Below are 25,083 nucleotides of genomic sequence, written 5' to 3'. Positions count from 1 at the left end.
CTCCTCCGTGGCCACCTGTGGTCACTGTGACCTTCCTGTGTCCCTGTCACATCTCACTGCCACTGGAAGAGGCTGGTGGTGACAAGGGACGGGCTCGGTGCCACGAGGCTCTGTCCCAAACTTCCTGTAGCCAGAGGGATGTGTCCCAGCTGGTTTCTGATGCCCTTTCCCTGGAAAACCCTCCTGGCTGGCGGTGGAGGTCCTGCCCTGACAGCCCACAGCATCCAGACCCAGCCAGGGAGCTGCTCCAGCCTTAATTAAATAAAGGTTTTTGATCACCAGGCAGGTGATGGGTGAGCATCAAGCCATAGTTACATCCCAAGCTGGGGGTTGGTGGGTGCAGGGGGTGTCTTGGAGTCGAGTGGGGCCTCTCAGAGGGCCACGAGGCTCGAGTTGGGGGGGTACAAACTGAGACAGAGGTCCCAGACCCCCCTCACGAAACAATCTGTGCCTCAGAGACAATTCACACCTTTATTGCTTTGGCTGGAGGGTTTTTCCTCACTCCTCTCCCCGCCATCCCTCCTTCTTTCCTGGGACACAGTGCCCTCAAGCCAGGATGGATCGTTCTTGTGTTTCAGAACAAAGGGACATGGTGGCATCCCCAAGAGCATCCAGACACCCTGCAACCACCCTGTCCCCTCCATGTCCTCCCTCTGAGTGTTTAGGGCAGGAAGAAGGTGTTTGGGTTAAAACCTGACCCACTCCCATCCCCAACCCCGGGCACAGCCCCACATCCACAGGATGACATTCCTCCGGCCCCAAATCACCCAAGTCCAGGTTTCCCACAGGGAAGGGCACGCTGCCCAGGTCACACCAGTCTCCCTTTCCAGGGATGAGTCCGTTCCCAGTGGGATCCCAGCTCAACCCAGGCAAAGGGCAGGGATTTACAGGGAAGAACCACTGAATTCACTGGGACCTTCTCAAGCAAAACTGACTTTGCTGGAGCCTGGCTGCCTGGGATGTTTGAGGGAGCCCAGTGCAAGCAAGCAGGGAGTCAGGGTGCAGGGACTGGTGCCACCCTGTCACCCTCCTCCCCACGTGCTGATGGCCATCGCAGCATCTCATCTCGCCCCGCGTTCCCTCCAGCCCCAGCGACGGCACCGTCAGCAGAACTGCAGGAGAGGCAGAGCACAGGGCAGGTGGTGAGCCCTCACCCAGTTCCTCCCCCGCAACAGTAACATTTTGGGGGGCTAGGAAAGGGTTGGTGAGCCACCTCCCCCAGCTGGGCACAGACCTTCCAGCGGTTCCCACACTCGTTGCACAGCACGAATGTCGTCATGGGCTCGTCGGCGCTGCGCGTCTGCACCTGGGATGGAGCAGGGGGTCGGCTCGGGGGAGACCCCTCAGGTGGGGATTGGGTCAGGAGAGACCCTTTGGGGTCCCCCAGGGGCTGACCTGGTTGTAGGTGCAGTTCTTCTTCTTGCACTTGCCGCACTGGAAGAGGTCGGTGACGGTGCCGCCCGTCTTGGCCATCTGGTGCTCCCGGATGGCCTCCTGGGTCATGGCATTGCGCAGCTGCTTCAGCTCATCGCTGGCCATCTCCTGCCACCAGCATCGGCCCCGTGGTCAGTGTGGCCACAGCTCTGCCCACGGCCACGTGTCGTGGTCCAGCACCCTCCCCGTCCTCTCCCGGACCAGCATTGATCCTGCTCTCCGTGCTTGTGGGAGGGGACCAGACCCACCCCGATGGACAAATCACCCCATCCTCAACCCCAAACTCCCTGCAGGGGAAACCCAAGCTTCTCAGGAGCCTGATTTGTGGACTCCAGTTGAGGAGGAGGAGGAATGGGCACCCTGCAGGCCGACTGTGTGACACCCCACAGCCCAGCTCCGTGTCGGGTTGGGGGGGCTGCAAGGCTCTGAGGGGCAGTGCCCCCACTTTCTCCCTGTGCCTGCTGCTCCCCGTGGCCCAGCCAACAGCGGAATGGGATGGGGAAGTGTTGGGACAAGCCCAGTGTGGGCACCACCAAGCCAGGTCCATCCAGCGTGGAGGAAGGATGGATGTGACCCATGAAGGGTGGATGTGACCCATGAACCAGCCCCGTGCCCCCCACCCCGTGCCCACCTCGGCGGTCATGCGGGCGATGAGGGCGGGCTCGATGGCCCCACCCAGCACGTTCCTCCTCAGCCCGGGGTTCTTGGGGTCCTTCAGGTTGCTGATCCTGCTCCGCACCCGGTTGCGATACTTCATGTCCGTGCTCTTCAGCTCCTGGAAGATATGTGGGGCCTGTCAAGGAATCAAGGGGGCTGCTGGCTGTCACCAGGGCCGGTGCCCACGTGGAGGTGGCCGATTTCAATGGGAATTCGCTCCCTGAGTGTCCCCATCCTTGTGTTTAGGAGGGTGAAAGACAGCTCTGCGAGGAAAACAGCTCTGTGTTTCCTTGGAATGTCTGGCACCCAGGCGAGGTTGTGCAGCTCAGGGACTGTGCTGTGACGAGTTCGTGCTGCAGAGCTCTCAGCCTGTTGCCTCCTCCCTGGATGGCCAGAATGTCACCTGCTGCCTGCACAGATGAGGGCAGATGGGCTGAGCTGGCAGCTTCTGGCACAGAGTTTGGGATGCACCAAAAATCAAACAGTACCTTGGGGCTAATTTCGGTCTCGGGTGCTGCCAAGAGACTCCCAAGTCCTGAACTGGGCATGGGTGGCTCCATCCCTGCCAACCTGGGCACAAGGGCACCCACAGCAGGCTCAAGGAAAAGGCCTTGGCTGGGTTTGGGTTTCTTTCCCCAGGGATGAAGGTGGGTCCCTGAGCAGAGTGGTTTGAGGGGGGGGCACACAGACACCCGGACTAAGGCAGGTGCTCAGGGGACGCTCTGCTCAGCAGCAGCATCAACATCAGCATCAACATCAGCCTCAGCATCCTCTAACCGTGGTCTGGGCTCCCTCTGCAGGCAGCGAGCACAGCAGAGCCTGTCGCACTCTGTCCTTGTCCCTGCCACGCTCTGTCTTGTCCCCACCACCACTCTCGAGCCCACGTGTGCCCCTCCCAGCAGACAGTGCCCGGGGACCCCCACCCTCCCCAAAGGATATGGTCTTCAATCTCCGATGCCATCTTCTCACAGTTGACACCAAACTCTTTGTAGTCATCTAAAGGACAGAGGGGTCAAGGGGTGACTTTCAGGTGTGAGACCATTCAAGTCTCACTGTACCCCCCAAAAAAATCTCGCCTCTCCCCTGTACTTGTCCCAGACACCCCACCTCCAAAATACCTATTTTTACCACCTTGAACATTACATAGACCCATCCCCACCATCCCTACCAATCTCCTTTTCTTCCATTTTGGGGCTGAATGCTCCCATTGGGGCTGTCCCAAAGGAGAAACAGCCCAGGCTGGGGTGCAGCCCCCCCAGAGCCGCTCACCATCCATACGGAGCGCAGCCGTCAGCATCTCGATGCACTTGTCCCGCACGGAATCCCCTGTGAGGTAACAGGGGGCCAGGAAACAGGGGCTGGGAGAGAAGGAGGGGCTGGTGGGAGTCCGGGGTGTCTCTGGTTTGGCCTTGCTGCTGTTGGCTCTGTGGGGCACACACCAAGGAGGACAGGCAGGGGGTGGGGTCCTGGCACAGCCCCAGGAATCCACCAGGGTCTCGCTGCAGCGGGATGGGTCTCTCCTACCTTTCCTCCTTGCTGTCACTGGAGTTTCTCCGGGAGCCTGTGGGAGCTGGAGAGGGGCTGGAGCCCACAGAGGCTCTCCTGGGGGGAGAGGGGACAGTGGGATGACACCAGACATGGGGTGGGCAGGACAGGGGGCAGGGAATGGTGGCAGGACCTCAGGCACCAGCACATCAATGTGAGCGCTCAGAAGCCAACAGGAATCTCCCCAGGGGAGCATTTGCTCCTCCCAGGGAAAGTTCCAGGGCCTGTGGCAGGATCAGGGCTCCCAGCCATCTCTGGGGCTCCCTCCCATGGTCTGGGTATCCCCAAAGGGGATCCCCCAAAGCATCCCCAGGCTGCCCTGGCACGTCCCTCCCTTACCTCTCCCCCGAGAGCCTCTTCTGCGGGGAGGAAGAGGAGGAGGCGGCAGAGGTGGTGGAGGACCTGGAGTCAGCAGAGTCTCTCCTGGCAGGACGAGCCCCAGGTCAGAGGGCAGTGATAGGGACTAGGCAGTGAGTCCAGACCCCCAACCACAGCCCAGCAAGGGGCTGGGGTCCCACCTCCCCCAGCCCAGCCCAGCCCAGCCCCCACCTCTCTTTCCTGCCATCCAGAGGTGACTTCTTGGAGGACACAGTGGGGCTCCGGCCATCACTGGACTCTCTTCACCACAGAAGCCCAAAGGAAGGGAGAGATGCTCTCAGCAAGCCCAGCCCCAGCATCTCCCGGCGTCCTGTGAGCCAGATCCTGCCCCTCTGCACACCCCATCCCCAGCTGGGTCAGCCCTGAGCCCCACAACCCCCAGGCTGCCAGTAAAGCCTCCCCTGGGCTGGCAGTGCCCAGCAGAGCCCAGCGGGAGCTCAGGGCATCCTTCAGCAGGTACCTCTCGGGGTTGGAGTCGGCAGAGTGGCTCTGGGTGGTGGCAGCATGAGAGCTGGATTTGCTGGGCTTCCTAGGGACAGAGAGAGCGGGACAGGGTCAGATGAGCACCGTCCAAACAGCCCCCATCCAAGGAAAATAAAAAATTCCCATTTATCCATCCTCCAAAAGCCACCCTGGTGCTGCCTCTGCTGCCCTGCCATCTCCAGAGGTGCTGGCATCCATGGGCAGGCAGATGGATAAACCCTTAAGGACTAAACAGAGGGTTGTGATATATCAGCCCCTGGTGCCCCCCAAATGTGGGCAGGAGCCCCCACCTCTCCTTGTGCTTCTCCTTGTGCTTCTCAGACGGGTTCTTGGGGTGCTTCACCCCTTCACTGGGGCAGCTGGAAACATCCAGCCCCTTCTTCTTCTCCTTGTCCTCATCTGTGTCCTTCTCCTTCTTCCCATCCGCGTCCTTCTCCTTCTTTGGGGTGGTGGACTCTGGAGGGGAAGGATTTGGGTGTCACAGCCACAGCCCAAACCAGCACAGGGCACCTGGGAAGCCCTTGGAAAACCCAAGTCCATTAATAGCCTGAGAGGGCTGGGTTACTGATCCCAGTGCAGCCTCCCTGGGGTTTGGGGATGGGGTTTGGGGTTGGCCCAGGGGAGGTTGAGGCTTTGAGGGGTTCCTTCCTCCTCCAGCACTGCTCACCCAGAAGCCTCTTCCAGTTCTTGATGAGGATTTTGGCCGAGGCCACCACCTCTTCATCCGAGCAGTGCTTCCTCACCGAGTTCACGGCCACCCCGATCCGCGTGGTCTGGGGACACCGGCAGGGACACATCCTTAAGGATGTGCTGGATGCCACGGGGGGGGGGGGGGGGGCCAGGAGCAGCCACCCCACGGGGTGTCCCCCCACCCACACCCCCTCACCTGGAGCAGCTGGATGGTCATGGTGTAGCCGGTGAGGGATTTGAGCAGATCCAGCGCCCCTTCCTAGAGCAGGGAGAAGCCACAGGGGCCCTTGAGGAGCTGGAGATAAAGGGAGTGGGGGGCTGCATGTCCCCCCTTTCGTCTCACCAGTACCAGGCAGAACCAGGGAAGGCACCCCAAGGGGACTCAGAGCAGCCCTGGGCTGCTCCCTGGGAACACCTGACCCTCTGTATCAACACACCACAGAAAAATCCCACAACCAAATCCTGCTGGACCATCCCAGCAGCAGATCACGTCTCTAGCTGGGGAGCAGGAGCTTAACACTTGAGAAAACCCCTCCCTAAGGAAACCCTGGGCTGCTGGGAGCTGGGGATGGCCGGGGGACCCCCAAATGTCCCCACTTAGGGTTGGGAGGGACACACCCACCCCAGGATTTCATCCTGACCCTCCGCAGAGTCTCCTGGGCTAAAGATAGTGGGGCGTGGAGTACTCTTCCTCCTCCTCCTCCTCCTCCTCCTCCTCTTACTCCTCAGTATTTTTAGAGCCCCAGCAGCAGACCCAGCTCCCAGGTTTCCCCCCCACAGGGATCCAGCTCCACGGGGGCTGGATTAGGCCCCCCCCCGGGTATGGTGGGTGCAGGAATGACCCCATGCTGTGATCAGACCCTGGCTCTGTCCCATCCCCAAGTGCAGCAGGAGGGGTGTGGAGCACCCCAGTCCCCTGACCCCGGGGGTAACTCCCAGAGGGACGCAGAGCCTGCGTGGCCCCCCACGGGATATGCTTTGGTACCAAGCACTGGCACCCCAAAAAGCCACCAGATCCTAGGAGATGGATGAACTGCCCCCCCCCCGCCCCCCCTTCACCCAGGAGCCTGCACCTTGTCGGGGCAAAGGCCGCTGGAAACAGTCAAATATTAACCCCGAGGGCCGGGCTCAGCACACGTAACCGGCTCACCGGGATCCCCGGATGGATCCTCAGCGGGCACAAGGGTGGCAGGGCTGGATCTCGGCTCCCCCTGGCACCACCAAAACCAGCAGGGAGCCAGCGCTCAGCCCCCTGCCCTCCTTTTGCAGAAGGCAGGGCAGGGCTAGGGGGGAGCTGTCTGTGTCCCCCAGCCCGGAGTTTTCCCTCGCTGGGATCCGAGCCCGCGGCACCGGCACCGATCGGGTGTTGGTGGCCGGGCCGGTGGCCAAACACCTGTCACCCGCAGTCCGGCACTGCTGAGGGGCACCCGGAGCTGCCACCTATGCACAGACCCCCCCTTCCTGATCCCCAAATCCCGCTCTCTGGGAGCAACGGGGCGCAGAGGAGCCTCAAACTTAATTAACCAAAAATTAACCCTCCCCTGTTTGCTGCCTCCAACGTCCCGAGCCCGGGTGGGGGTGGCACAGGCAGCACCCCTGGTGGCACCTGTGGGGGGGGCTCAGCACGCTCTAAACCCACTCAGCCCCTGCAGGGTGAACAGGAAGGGGGGTGAAGGGCACACACCCCCCTCCCCCTTTCCCAATCCACGCTGCCACGTCCAAACACGCATGTAAACAATGCACGTGTGTAAATGCACACGTGTGTAAATGCACACGTGTGTAAAGGCACACGTGTGTAAATACACACACACGAGCACCCCGAGGAGCTCGGCCACCTTACCGTGCTCTTCCTCGCCACCATCTTATCCAGTTTCTTGGCAATCCGGACCAGCTCCTCAGCGGGCCCCATTCCGGGGGCTCGTGGCTCGCCGGGCTCTGGTGGCCCGCGGGGCAGGACGGTGGCCACGGGCACAGCCGGGCACTGCCACCATGGAGGGGGGGGGTCCCGGACAGGCGGGTGGGAGGGAGCACAGAAGGTGGGAAAAGGGGGAAAGGGAAAGGAGAGAAAGCAGAAAGGAGGTGGGGCTGTCCCGGCCAGTTATAAACTCCTGCCAGGAAGGCGAAATAGCACGGGGGGAGGGCTAAATATAGCCGGGAGCCACGATTGCAGGAGCGGGGGGAGGCGCACCGGGACGAGCCGCTGTGGTGGCCCTGGGGGGCACGGGGGGCACGGGGACAGGGATGGGGCTTTGACACCGGGATGGCTTAGCCAGGGAATCCCGAGGGCCACGGGGGAGGGAAGGTGGTGCGTGGCAAACTCTGCCCTGCCCGAAGTTGGAGTCCTGCGGCCTGTGTGTGTGTGTGTGTGTGTGTGTGTTTATATTCCATGTGTTGGAATAGTCCAATCTTTGTGGAATTCTTATATATTGGAATATCCCACCACATTGGAATATTCCGCATATTAGAATATTCCAATACTGAGAACACCCCACCCCTGGAAGTGTTCAAGGTCAGGCTGGACGGGGCTTGGAGCAACCTGGTCTAGGGGAAGGTGACCCTGCCCGTGGCAGGGGGTGTAAGGAGACGATCCTTAAAGTCCCCTCCAAAACAAAGCATTCCACGATTTTGTGATGACAAATGACACCCCAAGTCCTCCTGCAGGCTTTGATGCCCAGCAAAGCCCTGCGGAGCCCCCCCTGCCCCCTAAGCACCAGATCCTTACAAAAACAATTCTTTATTAGAAATCAGAGACAGAAAACATTAAAAAAAAAGACTGCTCTTTTTTTTGAGATGAAACATTTGACACAGAAATGAGAAGGGCGAGAGGGTAAATTGGGGGGGTACAGAAGGAGGTGGGTTCCAAGGGACACTGGCACAAGGGGATGTTGGTCCCAGAAGAATAATGCAAAAACCCCCTTGGAGAGGCCCCCAGGGCTGGGGCGGTGATCCAGCACCCACCCCAGCTGAGGGACATGGGGCAGGGGCTCTGTGGTGCCACCTCAACTCCCCTCCCCCCCCTCAAAAAATCAGGGAATGGCATTTCACTACCAGTTTTGGGGAAGCTTTGGAGCATCCCCAAACCCCACCAGCCCAGGCAGCTCCAAGTCTGGGGTGGAGACCCACGAGGTGAGGGCAAAAGCCCTTTCCTACTTCTTGCCCAGCCCGAAGGCTTCACAGTTGGGGTACAGAAAGGAGGCTGAGGGAGAAACAGCTGCCCCCCAGCCCTGCTCCCCCCAGGCTGGGGAGGGGCCTCCATGACTACTTGGCAGAGGGTGGAGATGCCCCATCCCCAAGTCCTTGCAGAAGAAGGGAGAAGAAATCCCTGGGGATGAGCAGAGCCCCTGGGAAGGACGGGAGAGCAGCAGGAGCAGGGGCTGGCACAGAGACCTCAGCCCAGCAGTGCAGTGAGCGTGTCCATTCTCTGCCCCTCAGCTCCTCAGCACTGCCTTCCATGGACGGATTTCCCAATGGGTGGTCTCTGAACCCCCCCTGGAGGGCAGTGGTCCCATGGCAGGGTCCTGGGCACGTGTCCCTCGTGGTCTGGCTCTGCTGAGCCCCCAGCAGGGAGCTGCCTCTGCTCCTGGCCAAGGGGACAGTGACAAACCGCCAGGTCAGTCTTGCAAGAGGTGGACGAAGCTGGCGGGGAAGACTCCGGTGCGGGAGCCGTCGCCCTCGATGAAGCCAACCTGGGGGTGCAGAGATGGGGGTCAAGGGGGGTTGGAGTCCCATCTCAGGCATGGGAGAAGCTTTGGGGCTGATATCCCAATTATTCCCAGGGGAATTTAGAGAGGCAAAGCCGTGGTGACACAGCAGCTGGAGACTTCCCAGCCCTACTCCGTGCACAGATGGGCGAAGGATTCCCCCATCCATGCACCCCAGAAACATCTCAGCCACCTCCAGAAGGAAAAAAAGACCAGGATCGGGATTCCAGCACCTGTGCCATGGTGCCACTCACCCAGCTCTGCTCGTCCTCCTCCCGTGTCACCACGATCACCTCTCCCTTGGAGAAGGTCAGCTCCCGGGCCTTGTCCCCCTTGCAGTCAGCCACCGCCTTCACCCGCTTCTGCCTCCCCTTGGCCTGAAACAGGGTGGAAAGGGGGCGACAGACCCCCCAAAAGTCACTCCCAAGAGGGGTGCAGGGATGTGACACCCCTGATCCTCCTCTCTGCTGCCCCAGGACAAGGAGAGCAGGAATGTTTGGGGATGCAGAGGGTGACACCCCCCAAGTCGTGGCACCTACCGGAGCAAACCTCCTGGGCATGGGCACGGGGGGCACCTTGTTGAGAGCGGGGTCCTCGGGGCCACCAGGGCTCTGGGGGGACACGGCCGGCCCCGCTTTGCCCACCCCGCCGCCGATGCGCCGGTACGAGCGGGTGCTCTCAGAGCTGTGGGGGACAGCGGGGACAGTGTCACCCCCTCCCTACTGCTGCCTTCCCCCTCCCTGTCCTCCTCCCTGGGAGGTCTCAGTAGGGTCAGGGTTCCCCATGAGACCCAAGGGAGCACCCACATCCCCCTGGATGCTGGGGGAGAGGGACCCCAGCATCCAAACTCCCTCAAACGAGCCCATCCCACCACATTTCCCCCCCCCCAGATATAATATTTTATATAATATATAAGTATTATTATATATTATATAAAATATATTTATAGTATTACATAAATTTTTACATAATAATATAATTTGCAGGGGGGTGGGGTCTTGGTGCCACCCCCAAATAATCTGCATCACCTTTTCCAGGGACAACCCATCACCCCCACGGGCTGCTCTTATCCCATCCTGCGTCCCAGTGGCAGCATCGACTCCTTTGGGGTCTCCAGGGTGTGGGGACCCCTTTGCTCCGCAGGGACAATCGAAACCGAGCCACCAGCACCACACAATGACCCCCCCCAACACCCAGTGCACCCCCAGCCTGGAGGTGTGTGTGTGGAGGAGGGGGTCCCTACCCAAACTTGACGGGGGGGATGTCGGGGGCTGTGCTGCCCGGCGGGGGCTGCCCGGGCGGGGGGCTCAGCTCTGGCCCCCTCCGGGTGCTGCTGGTGTCGCTCTCCGAGCGGGTCTCCCAGTATGCTGCCCGCCGGCTCTCGGTGGGGCTGCGGGTGCCAGGGGTGCCATCCAGGGCACCGGTGCTGCTGGCAGAGGGCAGGCTGCGCGCGGCCAGAGCCTCGGCCGGCCCCGAGGAGTGCGGCTCGGACGCCTGCCGGGGCAGCTCGGGGCGCTCTGGAGGGGACACACACACACACACACACAGTTATTGGTGTCCTGCTGAAAGGAGAACCCCACCATGGGTGACCCCCCCTGCCCACCTCAACTCACCGGTGGGGCTGTGGCCGGGTTTGGGGCGGGAGCCGCCCCGCGTGGGGTTTTTGAGGGGCAGCGGTGGGGGGATCTCCTCGCTGTGGGCCCGGCGGGGCACGGGGCGGGAGGGCACCAGGATGCTCTCGTAGGTCTTGTTGGTGATGTCCATCCCCCCCACGCAGCTCCAGCGGGTCTGGGGGCAGGCGGGCGGGGGGCTGGCGGCCAGTGGGGACGTGCCCTTGAAGGAGCGCTGGAGGGGGCTCACCTGGGGGCAGGCACGTGGGTCCAGGGATGCCCCACAGCCACCAGCCCCACAAAAGGGTCTGCACTCCCCCAGCCCCCTCACTGGGGGTGTGGGATCTCCGTCACAGCATGTGCTGTCCCCTCCCAGAGGTACCTTCTCCTCCAGCTCGTCCTCGCTGTCGTAAGGGAACTCTGAGGATGGCTCCCAGTCGTAGTCCACGTGGATCTGCAGGGAGAGCTTCCCTGCCTGCGCCTGCTCCAGCTGCCAGATGGACGGGACAGGTCAGGAGGCTCTCAGGATGGGGCAAGTCAGAGGGGCCTTGGCAGAGAGGGGACAGGCCCCAGCAGCCCCCCACCTCCCTGCCATCCTTCCCCAGGTGCTCTCCCCATCCCAAGCATCTCCCCCATCCCTCCACCCCACTTACCAGCTCTTCACACTCGCAGTGCTTCAGCCTCCTCGCCACGTCCAGAGCCGTCTCACCCGCCGCGTTCACTGCCCGAGGGACAGAAGGGGCACAGATCCAGGTTACAGCCTTGCCCCTCCCACCAGAGACCCCCAAACCCCTCATTCCCAGCCCCGTACCCGTGGCGAAGGAGGCTTTGCCCTTCAGGAGCAGCTTGAGGCAGTTGGGCTGGTTGTAGAGTGCACTGTAGTGCAGGGCCGTGTTCCCGTCCGGCGTCACCCGGTCCAGCGTCCCCCTGCGCGGGGCCACCGGCAAGGAGAGTCAAGGCCTGAGAGCACACAGGCCTCCTGCACACTCCTCCCAGGTGGGGAAGGGCAGGGGACACCGGGAGCACCCGGGGGACGCACCCGTTCTGGATGATGAAGTCCACCAAGGGCAGGGAGGATCTGTCGGCGTGGCGCACGGCCATGTGCAGCGCCAGCTCCCCCGCGTCCTGCCACGAGAGCGGAGAGGAGAGATGAGCCTCAGGGTGCCCATCTGCCCCAGGATGGAGGGGAGAGGAGAGCTGGACCCAAGGATGCTCTCGTCTCCCACAGCTTGAAGGAGAGAGGAAAGCTGGACCTGAGGGATGCTCGTCTTGCCAAGGGCACATCTCCACCCAAAGCCCAAGGGAAGCCCCCAGCACAGGCACCCAGGGGGGAAAGTCCATCCACACTGCCAGGCGTGGGACTCACCTGGCCCTCGGGGCTGGCCAGGGGCTTGGCCAGGTCGTGGCCCTCAGCAAAGGCCTGGAGCAGGGCCAGGAGGTCCCGGGCACGAATGGCTTCCCAGAGGCGGTGGGGATCATCCCGGCTGCTTTTCTGGACGTAGCGACGCTCCATGTACTTGGCCACGATGTATTCCTTGCGGGCAGCCCTGGGGGAGGGGGGGCTTGGGTGGGCATGGAGAGCAGAACCCTCCAGTTCCCACCACAGCCAAGGGCACCCTGAGCTCCTCCCTTCTCCTGAAGCCCTGGGATCAAGGGGAAACCTCCAAAGAGGTGCAGATCCCCCACCGAAATCCAGGTGATGACACCAGGATCCTCCATTCTCACATCTCTGGGCTGTCTCAGAGCTGATGGGCATGGAAGCAAGGGCAGACCACAGACCACGCACTCCTATTCCTCCTTCTCCTTTTCCTCCTCCTCATCCCAGCCCACCCTGAGCCCACATCCTACACCCAACTCACATATCACTGCCAGCTGAGGGCTTGGGACAGTCCTGCGTGGGCAGTGTGGCCTCCATGATCTCGTTGAAACGTGTATTCCCAATGCTGACAGCCAGCTACGGAGAGAGAGGGATGGGGGGAGACAAGCCCTCCTGGCCACGCTCCCCCTGCCCCAGCCAGATCCCACCCTGGAGGGAAGGAATCCACTGGATCCACCCAGGACTTTTCTAGAGCAGCATCTCCCCCAGGGATGATGCAGAGGAAGTCTGGTTTAGGAGTGAGATAAAGCCCCTTCCCCTTGCCCAAACCACCACACTGGGAAAACTGGGACAAGTTTCCAAGCACTGGAGCAAACTGGGAATGGAGGAGGAGGAATGAACTCTGTATCCCAGAAGGTCTGGGAGCTGCAGAGGGTGATTCCCAGAGCTCCAGGCTCAGGGAGCAGCTTACCAGCAGCTCAGAGGTGCTGAGGACATCCAGGGTGAGGGACTGGATGCGGGAATAATGCACACCCAGCTCCCGATGGATGCCGGAGCACTCGATGCACGTCAGGATGCCCAGGTTGGTGGAGAGCCACGTGGGGTCTGCGGTGGGAGCAGCGCAGGGGGCTCAGCATCAATCACACAGGATGGTGGTACCCCCCTGGGTACCAGAGCCACACCCAGGGTGGGGGGCACACCCTGACGTACCCGGGGCCCCGCAGTCACAGCACTGTTTGTTCCCTGGCATGTTCTTCACCTCGCTGATGACCAGCCTGGTGAGCTCCTGGACGCCGCCGTCCGCCCCGGCGCCCGCCGCTGCCCCGCTGCCCACATCCCCCTTGAAGGCGTTGCTCAGGGCTTCGTCCTTGCTGTTCTGCAGCACTGAGACCCACCTGGGCAGGAGGGAGGAGGAGGAGGAGGAGGATGGGAAAGGCAGAGCAGGATCTGGGCACCTCAAGGAGCGGGGATGGGCTGCGGCACTTACACGACGCACTCCTGCTCGTCCTCTGCTTGGAAGTGATACGTCCTGTTGTCTGCAGGGAGGGGGAGAGAGCGGAAAGGGGAGAAATTGTGGCTGCCCCATCTCTGGAAGTGTTCAAGGCCAGGTTGGACTGGGCTTGGAGCAACCTGGGATAGTGGAAAGAGTCCCTGTCCATGGCAGGGGGTGGAACAAGATGGGCTTTAAGGTCCTTTCTGACCTAAACCATTTTGGGATTCTGTCATTCTATAATTCAGGGATGCCCAGGACAGCAAGAATCTGCTAAAAGCTCTCCAGGGGAGCTACTTAATTAAAAACTAAATCCCTGCACATCACTTTTCCTATCACCTGACCCCTGTCACAATCTCTCTTTGCCTGAGTGTTCTCTGTCTTGGAGAGGTTGGTCCTTCCTCTCTAAAGTCATCCATGGAGGCACACAGAGCCAGGTTAAAAGGGTTTCAGAGGGAAAACCCACTCCAAAAAGGAGAGTTCCCACCACAGCCTCTGCCTCAGGGTCAAACATGCCCCCCAGCCGTGGCACCCTGCCCTGGGCACTCACGTGTCACCAGGTCGAAGCATTTCTTCTCCTCGGCGTGAGGCCGCACCTGGCAGGTGAGGAGGTTCAGCTTGACAGGGGGACGGTTAATCTGCAGGGTGAGAGGATGGAGAGGGGTTAAAGGACTGGGAGGGGGTGGGATGGGTATCACCAAGGGATTGGGCATCGCTGTCTCTGACTGTGGGGGGGACAACCATCAGCAAAGACAGCTCCTCTAGGGATAACCAGGCGAGGTGGACCCTGCCTGGCCTTTTGCAGGAGAACAGGGTCCCTCTGCGGGGCTCTGAGATGTCCCTGACCCATGTCCTCTGTCCCTGCTGCAGTTTCCAGCCTCCAACACCAGGGGGAAGCACCTCCCTCCCAACCCACCCCAGCCCCTTCGGGCTTGTCTGGACCCTCATCGCCCCACTCGCTGCCCCAACCAACCCCTCCTTTCCCTCCCACGGACCCCTATCAGACATGGGGGATGCCCTTTAGACTTTCCATCCCCATCTTGTGCTAAATTGGCAAATCTGGACAAAACTAGACCTGAAAGAAAAGGGTTCTGAAATCCAATGGACAACAGACACCAAGGCTCCAAGGGTGCACAAAGAAAGGTCAGGGCTGCAGCCCCCGCCCTGCTCCTCACCGTGCTGTGGGAAATGGTCAGGCAGCCATACTTCACACCACACTTCCTCTTCTGCCACACTTTGCGGATCCTGAGGAGGAGGAAGAGGAAGAGTGAGGATTTCACAGCCCCCATCGCCCACATCCGCATCCCAAACCTCCCAGGGCAGCCCTCGGCACCATCCTGTGGGGCTGTGCTTCCTGTAAGTCACGGAGCACGGAGTGTCCTGCTGAGCTATGGGCTGTGGGATCTCACCTATGGGGCCTCCCATGAGCATCAGCAACACCGGGATGGAGCTGGGAGCTCACTGGGATAACACTCATAACATGGGATAACATCCTCACCCATCACTCTTCTTGTACAGGAATCCCGACTTCTCCGTCCCGTACTGCTTGTTCCCTTGGTGCTGGTGGATGCTGTAGCCACTGCCAGAGTTCTTCCTGCTAAGGTTTTCCTGGAAAAAAAAAAAAAGGCAGTTAAAAAGCCAAGTGAGAGGTGCAGGGGTGGCTGCTCCAAGTGGCCTCATCCTTATGTGGGTGCAGCGCCCAGCAGGATGCCAGAGACCCCCCCTGCCCTCCCAGCATCCAAACATCTCCCAGGTCTCCTGCTCTGCTCCCACGGATGCCTCCTTTGCTCCCTAGCTTCTCCTCACCCTCAACCTAACCCCAGGGTACCCATCACCCTCCCAATGCTCCTTCCCAGCCCATCCCAGGGGCGTCACCTCCTTGTTTTCCAGCTGCAGGATGCTGCGCAGGGAATCGCGGGTCTGCGTCAGCTGCTTCACCTCCTCCTCCTGCGCCTGGTGGAGCTGCAAAGGGAGGTGCTGCCACCACTGCTGTGCTGAGCAGGGGCATTCTCAGGGGCTGGCACGGGGACAGGGGGGATTGGCACCCCACGGGACACGTTGGGACGGATGGCAGCGTGGGGGGACTCACCGCGTGCAGGGACACGGCCAGCTTCTCAATGAAGGGGTAGAGGTTCTGGGCAGCCTTCCAGCCGTCTTGGAAGAAACTGGGCGTTTGTTGAGGGTGATTAAGATGCAGACGGGGAGGATAGAGGGGAAAAAAGAGGGGTTTTTGTAAGAGGAAACGTGGCAGGAGATCACGGCAAGCCCCTGGCTGGGAAGCTGCCCTTGCTCTGTGGTTCCCTGAGATGGGAGATGTGGAGAGAGCCCACCAAAGGCCTTGGGATCTGGACACCCCACATATTTGGGGGGTTTGGGACCCAGGATTGGCCTCTTGGTCAATCCCAGTTCGTCTCACTGGGGAGCAGCTCTGCTGGAGGCCACATCCTGGGGGTCTCTGGCTCACAGCCCCAGCCAAGGACATGCCTTTAACCAGCAGGACTGTCCTCCCCGCCTCAGTTTCCCCACTCGAGAGCTGCAGGAGATGATGGCACCCACTCCAGCCTCATGGAGCAATGGGAAGGGCAAGGGGATGCTAATCCTTGCTTCAGACACACTCGTTATGACCCCCACAGCTGATGCTGGAGCCGCTCAGCTGAGCTAATCCCTGGAAATCTAATCCAGAAACCAAATCATCTGATATATCCCGAGCCAACCCCCTTCCCCCAGCCCCATGGACACGTTTACAGCTCCTCAAGCCAACAAAAAGCACATTTCAACTCCCCAGCACCTCCATCAACAGCTTTATGGAGCTGGGAGGGGAGAAGCAGCCCCCAGACCCTCGTGGGACCTCCCAAGGGTGACAACAATCCCACCTTTATCCAGGTGGCACCTACTTGTGCTGAGCATGGAAAAACTTGATGAGGCTCTGCAGGAAATCTGGTCCCTGTTTCATCTGAGACTCGCTGGCTTTCAGCAGGTACTGGAGGAGGAGAAGACACCTCGTTAGGTGATGGAGACAAGGACCAGCTGAAAATATTCCCAGAGGAAAGAGCAAGAGCCTGCCCAGCCCTGGCTTCCCTTCCCGACACGGGGAGGAGGGTTAAAACACTGGCTGGGCTTCAAGGAGGGAGTCATGGTGTTGGATTTGAAGGCAGCTCACTGGGGACCACCCTCAAAAAAACCTGGCTCTGGAAGTCCTCCAAGACCTGGAAAGTTCAAGGACTGAGGCCTCCGGGGTTTCCAGCCAAGCACGCTTCTCCTGCTGCTCATTACTTCTGGAGTTAATAAATAACCAAAGCTCAAGGCAGCTCGAGAAGGGAAAAAAAAAAAAAAAAAAAAAAAAGCCCAAATGTTTTTTAAGATATGACCCTTTTATTCCCCAAAAAAATCCGATTCCAGATTCCAAGCAGCGAGCACCTGCAGCCCACCAGCCCCGGAGGTCTGCTGAGGTGTCCCGTGGGGTGGGGAACGTCAGCTTCGTGCATCAAACCCATCCATCAGCTGCAGGCAGGGAAGGAGAGACCCAGAGTCTCACTCACCCTGAGCAAAATGAGGAGGGGAAGAGATTTCCCCCCCCCTGCGAGCTCCTCTCCAGCTGCTGGAATGGTTTTGAGCGGGGAGGCGAGGGGAGGGGAAGGCAGCCCTGAGCTCCAGGGGCTTTCCAGGGTGGAATGGAGCCTCTGGAATGCGGTCTCCCGGTGCCCTGGGCACTCTGAACACCCTGAGAGGTCACTGGGCTGCCGAGGGTTGTTAAAGTGCCCCGTGCAAGCTGGAGATGCTGAGTCAGAGTCACAGCACTGCACTTCCTGAACCAAGTCCCACTTGGGGAAGGCCACACGTGCCAGGCTACCACGGGACGTCCCTCCCCTGCCACCCACGCCCTGGGGTGCACAGGGATGCTCCCAGCACCCCTGGATCCACATCCAGCTGCACCCACAGCCCTGGGGGTGCAAGACGGCCCACGACGGGGAGACACAACCACCCCACGGGGTGGAACAGGACCACGTTCCCACTCTAGGAAGCAGCAAAAAACCCACTTCCCTACAAACCCACGTGCATCACGTGCCCCTCAAACCCCCCCCAGAAGAGCTTGCAGGGCCAGCAGCAGCTCTCACGTGCACGTGCCCCGCTCGCACGCAGCCGCCGTGCCCGGCCCCAGCTCCCGCCTCTCCATGTGCTGTTATTTATCCCACAGTGGAGCTATTCAAGGCAGTGACTCATCTGGCCCTGTCCCAGCTCCCCCGGCGGGTGCAGCCTCCTTCCCAACACCCCCTGCCCTTTGCTGGGAGGGGCACAGGGCAGCACCGGGGCCCTGGCCCTGGGGAACGTGGGAGAGCCCTGGAAGAACCCACTGGGGACTCGTTCCCTGCTCTGTGTCACCTTGAAGAGGTTTGTGGGGCTGCCGAGTGTCTGGAGCCAGGACACCTGGGCTCCTCCTCGCTGTGGGGGTCCAAAATCGTGTCTCCATCCTTCACCTACTCCCATCTCACCTCCTGAGCATGGAATGCCAGCACCCAGGACTGGAAGGATCTGGGACTGCCAGAGGGATCTGGGGAGACTCGTGAGCCCCCCCTAACTAAAACCAGGAACAGTTGTGAGGATAGGGCAAAACCACAAAGCCAAGCTCGGGGATCTTAGCCAAAAAGCTCACTTTTTGCCCCAAATGCCACCCAGTGAAGGGGTAGGAGCGGGGCTGGGAGGACACGGGTGGGACCACTGCAGAGAATGACCACCCTCATGAGGCACCACGGGTGCTACTTGAAGCTGCATCCTACAGGGACCCCAATCTGGGGATGGGATGAGGATTCCTGAGCCGGGACCAGGCAGGGATGGGATGGGCACAGCCGAGGGTCCCACACAGCACCCACACGGGGCTGTTTCGGTGGTGGGGACAGGGACAGGCTCCCATGTTTGGAGGTTTAGAGTTGTCAGTGAACAATCCCTGGAGATGAACAATCCCTGTATCCCCCAGGACAGCCCCTACCTCGCACATGTGGAGCTGGAAGAGCCGCCGCTCCCTCTGCATGTCCTCGGCCACCTCGGCGGCCGCCGGCTCGGCCGGGATGACCCCAGCCAGGCGGGATCGCTCCTTCTCCTTCTCCATCTTCCCCCTGTGGAGTGGGATGGCAGTGGGTTGGAGAAATCCCTGCTCTGAGGGAGGTTACAGTGGGAATGGCATCGGGAGAAACATCTCCAGCCCCTGTCTGTGCCCTTTCCCCTTTGGAAAAGGCTGGACCAGAGCCTTCCCGGTGGCAAACTGGCACCATTGGTGCCCAGCTCCAGCCCAAGGGACAAAACACCTTTGTGCAGAGCAGGATTTAGGTGGATTTTGCTGGAGGCAGCGTGTTCCTTACACTTTGGTCTCATAATCCTTCCAGGCCTTTTCAATCTGCTTCTTGGAGTCCTGTGGCAAAGGAGAGAGGGGGGAAAGGTCAGGGAAGGTGACAGAGCTGGTGGCACTGAAGTGGCCAAAGGCTTTGCTCTGCATTACTGCATCCCCTGGGGACAAGGGATGTCCTCAGTGGGTCTTCACCCCTCGCTCTCATCACTCCCAACCCTCACTGCTCTCTTCTAGCCCCTGGTACTTGCTCCTTCCTTCTGGCCACGAGCTGAGCCCATACCAAGGGTCTCACCCACTGCAGAATGTCCCCAAATGGGTGACCCTGGGGACAGGGCTGGGGGCGACTCACCAGGCGTCCATCCCTCAGCTGCCCCTTCAGCAGGCTGTCCAGGGGGAAGGACACGATGTTGTTCAGGTTCTGCACCTGCAAAAGGCAGAGATGGGGTTACCCCACAGTGGGGGAGGTCGGGGAGCTGGAGCCCCAGGTCCTTCCCGGTGCCAGGGAGCTCCCTCCAACTCCATCACTGCCCTGGGAAGGGTTAAAGAGGCTGGAAGCAGGGCTGGATGCAGGATCCAGGCACGGGGCAGGCTGGGGCTTGTTGGAGCTGGCTGCAAGATGTCTGACGCAGGGCCCTTCCCACAAACCACATCAGCACCGCGGCTGCCAAAAACAAAACTGTTCCCCCTCCATCGACACCTCGTCCCTGTCCCCGTCCCTGTCCCCATACCAGCCCCTCCACAGCCCCACGATGCAAAGAGCACCCCCAATATCAAAGGGGCTTCCCAAAATGTCCCCCTTTCCCAGGGTTTGGGGACAGCAGAGCAGCCACTGCCACCCCCAGCAGTGCCGTGCAGGAGTCCGTGGTGGGGACACAGGAGCTCTCTCCAGAGATTCCAGAGTCCTGGAGTCCCTCTGTGCATCCCATTTGAAAGCTGTGAGAGCAGATCCAGCACCCAGGAGACCTCTCCACTGCACCCAGATTTTTTTTGGTTTTGGTCCCCTGCAGCACCTGGGGAGAAACCCAGCCCTGGGGCACAGGACCAGCCCCAAATGAGGGGGAATGGGGCAGCCCAGTTCTTACACCTCCAGGGAGACTCCAGGAGGGGAAACACAGCTTTTGGGATCTGACTGAGGGTCCTGGCACAGATCTGAGCTCGGCAGCATATAGGGCAGGAGGTGGGGGCCCCCAAAACTGGTCTGACTCTTCCACCAGGACAGTTCTGCAGAGCCCCACTGGAGCACGGGGGGTCTGGGTGGGCTGGGACAGGCGGATGGGGAAGGGGAGGAGCAGGGAGGCCCAGATTGGGGTAACTGGGAGAGAAGACGCCAAAAATCTGAGATTCTTGCTGGGGGAAGGGCAGCAGAAATCAATCTCCTCCTTAAGCAGAGCCAGGGGCCAAAAAACATCCCTCGGAGAGGGGGATTTGAAAGGGAACAGAGAGGGGGCCACGTGGGGCTTTGCTGCTGGGTGTGCACGGACCCAGCTCCGTTCAGGAACTGCGTTTTCCAGCGGAGCCATTCCCGAGGTGGGGAAGGCGCTGGCGGCTCCACTCACGGCCGTCTCTGCCCGCTCCCCACGGCCCAGAGTGGCTTTGATTTACTCTTGGCAAGCGAGATCAGAGATGCAATTGATGTGAGGGAAAAAAACAAAACATAAAGAGAGAAAAAAGGGGAAAAAAAAAAGAAAATAGCAGCCCCAGCTGCCCATCGGATCCCAGGGTCGGCGGCCCTGGGGAGCTGGGAATGAGAGCTGTAAATCCAGTAATGAGGGCATCAGATGGTCTGGGAGCACTGGGAATGCACCCCCAAGCCCCAGGATGGGAGGTGGGGATTGCTGCACGAATGTGGGAGGAAGAGGAGTGCACTGGGGTGGGGTGGGGGGTACAAATCCAGATGGGTTTGGGATGGCTCACCAGGTTCTTGAAGAGCGCGGTGACCTCGCGGGTGAACACGGCCAGGTTGAGGAAACCTGTGGAGAGCTCGTGGTTGTTCTGGGAGAGGTGGTTGTTGCCAAAGTTCTCCAGGGCCTCGCTGTACTGCTCCTCGTTCTCCACGTGGGCTGTAGGGGGAGACACCAGGGAGGGAGGGATGTGGGGTGGCCCTGCAGCACCCCGACACATCGCGGTCACACCAGCACCCACCGCCCCCTCACTCCACAGCAGAGTTGGGCTGGCCCTGCTGCAGGACAGCGGTGGTGTGCCCCAAAAAAACCTTCCTAAGGTTCTCAATTTCCCTTTTTATATTGACTTAAGGCAATTTTTGGCACCTTAGCAGGCAGCCATGCCACTTTTCACTAGCCAGCACCCAGGGCCACTCCACTGATGGCGTGATCAGTGTTGGTGCAGAACGGGACTATGCCAGGTCCCCCCCCTCCCCAGCCCCATGGTCCAGAGATGCCCTCCTGAAGCCCAACTCACTGAGCCCAGAGATGTGAATGGCTTTCACATATTTCCTGATCCTCTGGAGCACGGCTTGGTCCCCATCCAGGCTCTGGGAAAGCAAAGGGAGAAAACAAACGGAGCTCGTTACAGAGCTCTCCCGGCCCAGCTGGCCCTTGGAAAGGCTGCAGCTCTGCCATGCAGATGTGTGGGGCAAGATCCAAGCTCCCAGGGCTGGGAAAGGAGCTGGAGGCATCCTGGGGATGCTGGAGCCACAGCATCCAGCTGGTCCCTGTGGCTTTGCTGCCAGGCAGGGCTTTGGCTGCTCCTGGAGAGGAGGGTTTGAGCAAGACGGTAGCAGGGGGTGAGAGGCTCCTTGGATCCCAGCAGCTTCCAGCAACCATGGAAGATGCCTCCCTGGCTCTTGCAGGGGCTGTTTCAACCAACGAGAAGGAGGTGAAGCGTCACATCAGCCCATCCCCAGAGCTCAGGACCAGGCACAGCACAAGCTCAACTTCCCACAGAGCCAAAACCAGGATTCACCTCCTGTTGGCAGGGACCTAAATCCCATAAACCCCCGTGCCAGTTGTGTGTGCTAAACCACAACAACCCCACAACCAGGGATGTGGCTTTCCACAACCCCCCCCTGCCCCGAGCTCAGGCAGGGTCTTGCCTGTGGCTCCCAGCACCGTGAGCCTCCCTGCGGCCCCATCAGCCACATCCCTGCACTGGTTTGGAGCCCTTCCCATCCCCAACCTGGTGGTCCCATCCTTCCCTACCTGGACAGCCCCCGTTTGCACCCCGAGCACCACGGCAAACTCAACCCCAGGCCAAGGGGCTGCAGCATCAGAGCTGAACACAGCAACAGGAAAGGGTTAAGGGTGGCTTGGCTGCAGGTACCAGAGCCATGATAACAGGCTGGAAATATTTAGAGGGTGTGAACAGCAAGAAGGGCGAGGGATGAAACCGCGGAGGAATTACAATAAAGAGGCTCTCTCTCTCTCGCTCTCTCTCTCTGTGCTCTGAGCTCTGCTGAAGGTTTTGGGGCTGATGTCAAGGCTGATTTCCTGACAGCAGGGTCAGCCTGGCTCCAGCACCGCTCTCCCAGGCCCTCCTCGTTGGATGGGATGCTGTGGATGAGCTTTGGCCAGGATGAGCCGGCTGGGAGGGAACTGGGGCTGAGGTGGGAGCCAAACCCCCCACCCAGAGGGGTCCTGCAATGCATCTACAATGGGGAGGATGTTGGGGAGCACCAAAGCCCCCCATGGCCCCTCTCTGCACCAAATCCAGGCACACCAAGCCCTCCAGAGCAGAGGGATTCTCTGCCTCAGGGGGGAAGCCAGGGCTGGATGACTGTATGCTCCAGGATTGCAAACGTGGCATAGTCCCAAGAAGGGGAAACTGAGGCAGCATGAGATGCTCTGGATGCATCACTGGGACAATGGGGGAAGAAACTGCTCTGATTGTCCAGGATGGGGCAGCTCATCCTGGTGCCAGCTCACGGCTGCAACAGGCTGAATGTGGGGCTGGTATGGAGCAGGGACAATCCAGGGAAGGACACAAGGCTTTTGGGAAGGATCCATGAGTTCACCAGTGGAGACAGGGCAGAAGAGCCTGGCACTGGGGTGGTAAATGCAGGGGAAATCACTTCATGTTGCTGGCCCAGCTTGGGCAGCACTGGCATCCCTGATGTGCCAGGCTGGCTGCTGGGAACAAGGGCCTTGGCTGCACAGGGACAGCCCTCCAGAGTGGGGGGCAGAGATGTCTGGAGCCCCCCACAACATCCATCACCCCCTGGCTCCAGGTCATGGGGCAGCTGAGGACAGTGGGGCTGGGAACAGGAGGGATCCCCTGTGGGCTGGAGGAAGGGATGAATCCCCAGGCTCCAGGGATTGGAGGCTCAATGGGGGCCATTCTTCTGCATCCCCCCCCCAGCACTGGCTCGTGCCGCCCGGCGAAGGAGCCGCCGCGGGTGCCAGGGCCGGGGTGACAAACTGCCAGGCTGGGAGCAGGATGTGGTGCTGCCCTGGGGGACAGGGGGGAGCTGGGAGCTCATCTGCCAGCTCTGCCACTGGGTGCACCAGCAGCCTCTGTGCCATGTCACCCTGGCCTGGCCTGGAGGTGCCCAGTCCCCTCTGACACCCCGCCCCGTTCCAAACTCGGGGCTGATTATCCCCCTTGCCTGATTCTATCGCCCCATCAGGGGTTCTGAGGGTGGGGTGGAGCTGGTTTGGTTAAATTTCCCTCTTCCCCTCGTGCTGGGACACTGGGATGCCAAAGGCCTGGCAGGGGTTTGGTCCCCCCCCCCTGCAGCCTCCAGTGGGACGGGGGGCTCAGCCCCGTGCCCCCCACGGCACAAGACACCAGTCACGATTCCTGCCTCTCTCACACTCACTGGAGCTTCACTAAGCCAACCCCACAGAGACCCCCTGCCATTCCTGGGGGATGCCTCTCCCCCCATCCCTGTCCCCTTTATCCATAGCCTCTCCAAGCAGCCAAAGAAAATTCCTGCTGCTCCCTCCTGGCTGGAGCTGCCTCCCCCTTCCCAGCTGGATTCCCCCCAGTCCATGCTAGGAGATCCACGGCAGTGACCAGCACGTACTGGTGGAGACCAGGATGCTCCATGATGTGTCCTCAGATTTCCAGCCCCCGGACACCCATCCTGCTGCCTCCAGGGATCTCAGAGCCCCAGCACCTGGGGCCCCCCCTGCTCCCCGCCAGCCCTGGCTCTCCTTCAAAGCCATTCCTTCGCTAAGAGGAGTTGGCAAAAGCCACAGGACCAGCTGGAAACCGCCTTTATTCCAGGCGGGAGAAGGGGGACGAAGGCACCCCCCGCCACCTCCGCCCTTCCCACAAATGCTGCCGGGGATTTTGGGGAGGAGGCTAAAAATACTCCCCTGGCTTTCATCTCAGGGGAGCCCCCCCGAGTCCCATCGGAGCGGACTCCAGCACAAGAACTCGACAGTGGCTGATGCTCTGGGGGGCCTCCTCCCCCCTGGGAGAAGGGGGTGTGCCCTGGTCCCGGGGGAAAAAGAGGGATGCCCCTTGCCCCTTGTCCCAGGAGGGATGCCCTTCCCATCCCCTCGGACTGGGGGGATGCTCTGGCCCCAGGGATGCAGGGGGACGCCCTGGCTCCGGGGCGATGTCCCGGGTCCGGGGGGCACGTGGAGCTTTAAAGGAGGCTTTAGAGAAGCCTTTTGCCCGTTTCTATAGGCTTTGCCCCCCCAAAAAACGCACGCTGGGACAGCTGGACAATGCAAACAAGCTCCCTACCCGAGGGTCCCTCTTCACCCGCCTTAGGGTGTCGAGGTGAAAGGGGGGAACCCCAAAAGAAACAGAAACCCCGAGGAGGAGCAAACATCAAGGGAGCAGCAACTACGAGTGAAGGGGGTGTTCCCAGGTGGGGTGCTCAGCCCGACCACTCCCCCCGAGTCCCCCCGGCCCCGCTCACCTCCTCCAGAGCCCCCACCGCCCCCCGGCACTTCTGCATCTTGGAGGCGAAGGCGGCGGCCGGGGAGCTCAGATCCTCGCCGGTCACGGCCAAGAACTCGGCCACGCTGAGCTGCTCGGGCATGGTGCGGGGGGGGGGGACAGCGGGGAGGGGGCACCGGGGCTTGGGGGGCACGGGGAGAGCGCGGGGGGCTCCCCCTGCGGAGCGCCCCGGGGGGTGCGGGCTCAGCCCGGCTCAGCGCCCCGCGCCCCGCACCGGGAGCCCCGCGCGCCGCAACCGGGAGCTGCTCCTTCCCTCCCTCCCTCCCTCCCTCCCTCCGGCCCCGCCGCCCGCTCCCGCCCCGCCGCCGTCACGAGGCGGCCCCGCCCGCCCGCCCGTTAAAGGCGAAGAGCCCCCGGCGTCCCCAAAAACCCCCCCAAGCGACCCCCGCGCCGGGGGATGGGGGGTGCGGGGTCTCCCGGTGCGGTGGTGGGAGGAAGGGAAAACCCCCCGAGCTCTGGCTGGATCTGCACCTCTGGTCTCTTCACAGCACGGCACCCAGCGCCCCGACATCCACCTTCCCCAGGCACCCAGGACCCACCTCACCCCGGCTCGGCAGGAGATGGAG

At 61.0% G+C, this 25,083-nt stretch overlaps 2 protein-coding genes across 4 annotated transcripts; both read right to left on the bottom strand.

The window, feature by feature from the left end:
* Positions 1–452: 452 nt before the first annotated feature.
* Positions 453–7,227, bottom strand: TCEA3 (transcription elongation factor A3). 3 transcript variants are annotated; one of them, XM_027904432.1, is made up of 14 exons: positions 7,028–7,227; positions 5,384–5,446; positions 5,165–5,270; positions 4,788–4,953; positions 4,475–4,543; positions 4,186–4,254; positions 3,976–4,059; positions 3,616–3,693; positions 3,361–3,515; positions 3,031–3,087; positions 2,066–2,220; positions 1,396–1,542; positions 1,235–1,306; positions 453–1,112 (listed from the first exon to the last, which is right to left on the bottom strand). In XM_027904432.1, the coding sequence occupies exons 1-14, from the start codon at positions 7,094–7,096 to the stop codon at positions 1,104–1,106; spliced, it is 1,299 nt and encodes a 432-aa protein (XP_027760233.1). In that variant the 5' UTR covers positions 7,097–7,227; the 3' UTR covers positions 453–1,103. The 3 variants fall into 3 exon arrangements, with proteins under 3 accessions (XP_027760233.1, XP_027760236.1, XP_027760235.1); XM_027904435.1 differs by having other exon boundaries at positions 5,384–5,482; positions 7,028–7,223; XM_027904434.1 differs by lacking the exon at positions 4,186–4,254 and having other exon boundaries at positions 7,028–7,225.
* Positions 7,228–7,943: 716 nt separating this feature from the next.
* Positions 7,944–24,652, bottom strand: ASAP3 (ArfGAP with SH3 domain, ankyrin repeat and PH domain 3). The gene is made up of 26 exons (XM_027904442.1): positions 24,477–24,652; positions 21,065–21,137; positions 20,561–20,706; positions 18,996–19,070; positions 18,660–18,709; positions 18,290–18,416; positions 16,200–16,285; positions 15,395–15,470; positions 15,181–15,267; positions 14,804–14,913; positions 14,481–14,550; positions 13,856–13,943; positions 13,303–13,351; positions 13,026–13,210; positions 12,787–12,920; positions 12,358–12,452; positions 11,865–12,045; positions 11,538–11,623; positions 11,310–11,425; positions 11,152–11,219; positions 10,881–10,988; positions 10,502–10,748; positions 10,132–10,405; positions 9,428–9,572; positions 9,143–9,265; positions 7,944–8,873 (listed from the first exon to the last, which is right to left on the bottom strand). The coding sequence occupies exons 1-26, from the start codon at positions 24,597–24,599 to the stop codon at positions 8,799–8,801; spliced, it is 2,997 nt and encodes a 998-aa protein (XP_027760243.1). The 5' UTR covers positions 24,600–24,652; the 3' UTR covers positions 7,944–8,798.
* Positions 24,653–25,083: the final 431 nt, after the last annotated feature.

Source organism: Empidonax traillii, unplaced genomic scaffold (genome assembly GCF_003031625.1).
Source record: "Empidonax traillii isolate 1590-97213 ecotype Southwest subspecies unplaced genomic scaffold, ASM303162v1 scaffold1059:size195157, whole genome shotgun sequence".
Taxonomy (NCBI): domain Eukaryota; kingdom Metazoa; phylum Chordata; class Aves; order Passeriformes; family Tyrannidae; genus Empidonax; species Empidonax traillii.
The sequence above is the reverse complement of the archived record's forward strand: the minus strand, read 5'-3'. Positions and strand labels throughout refer to the sequence as shown.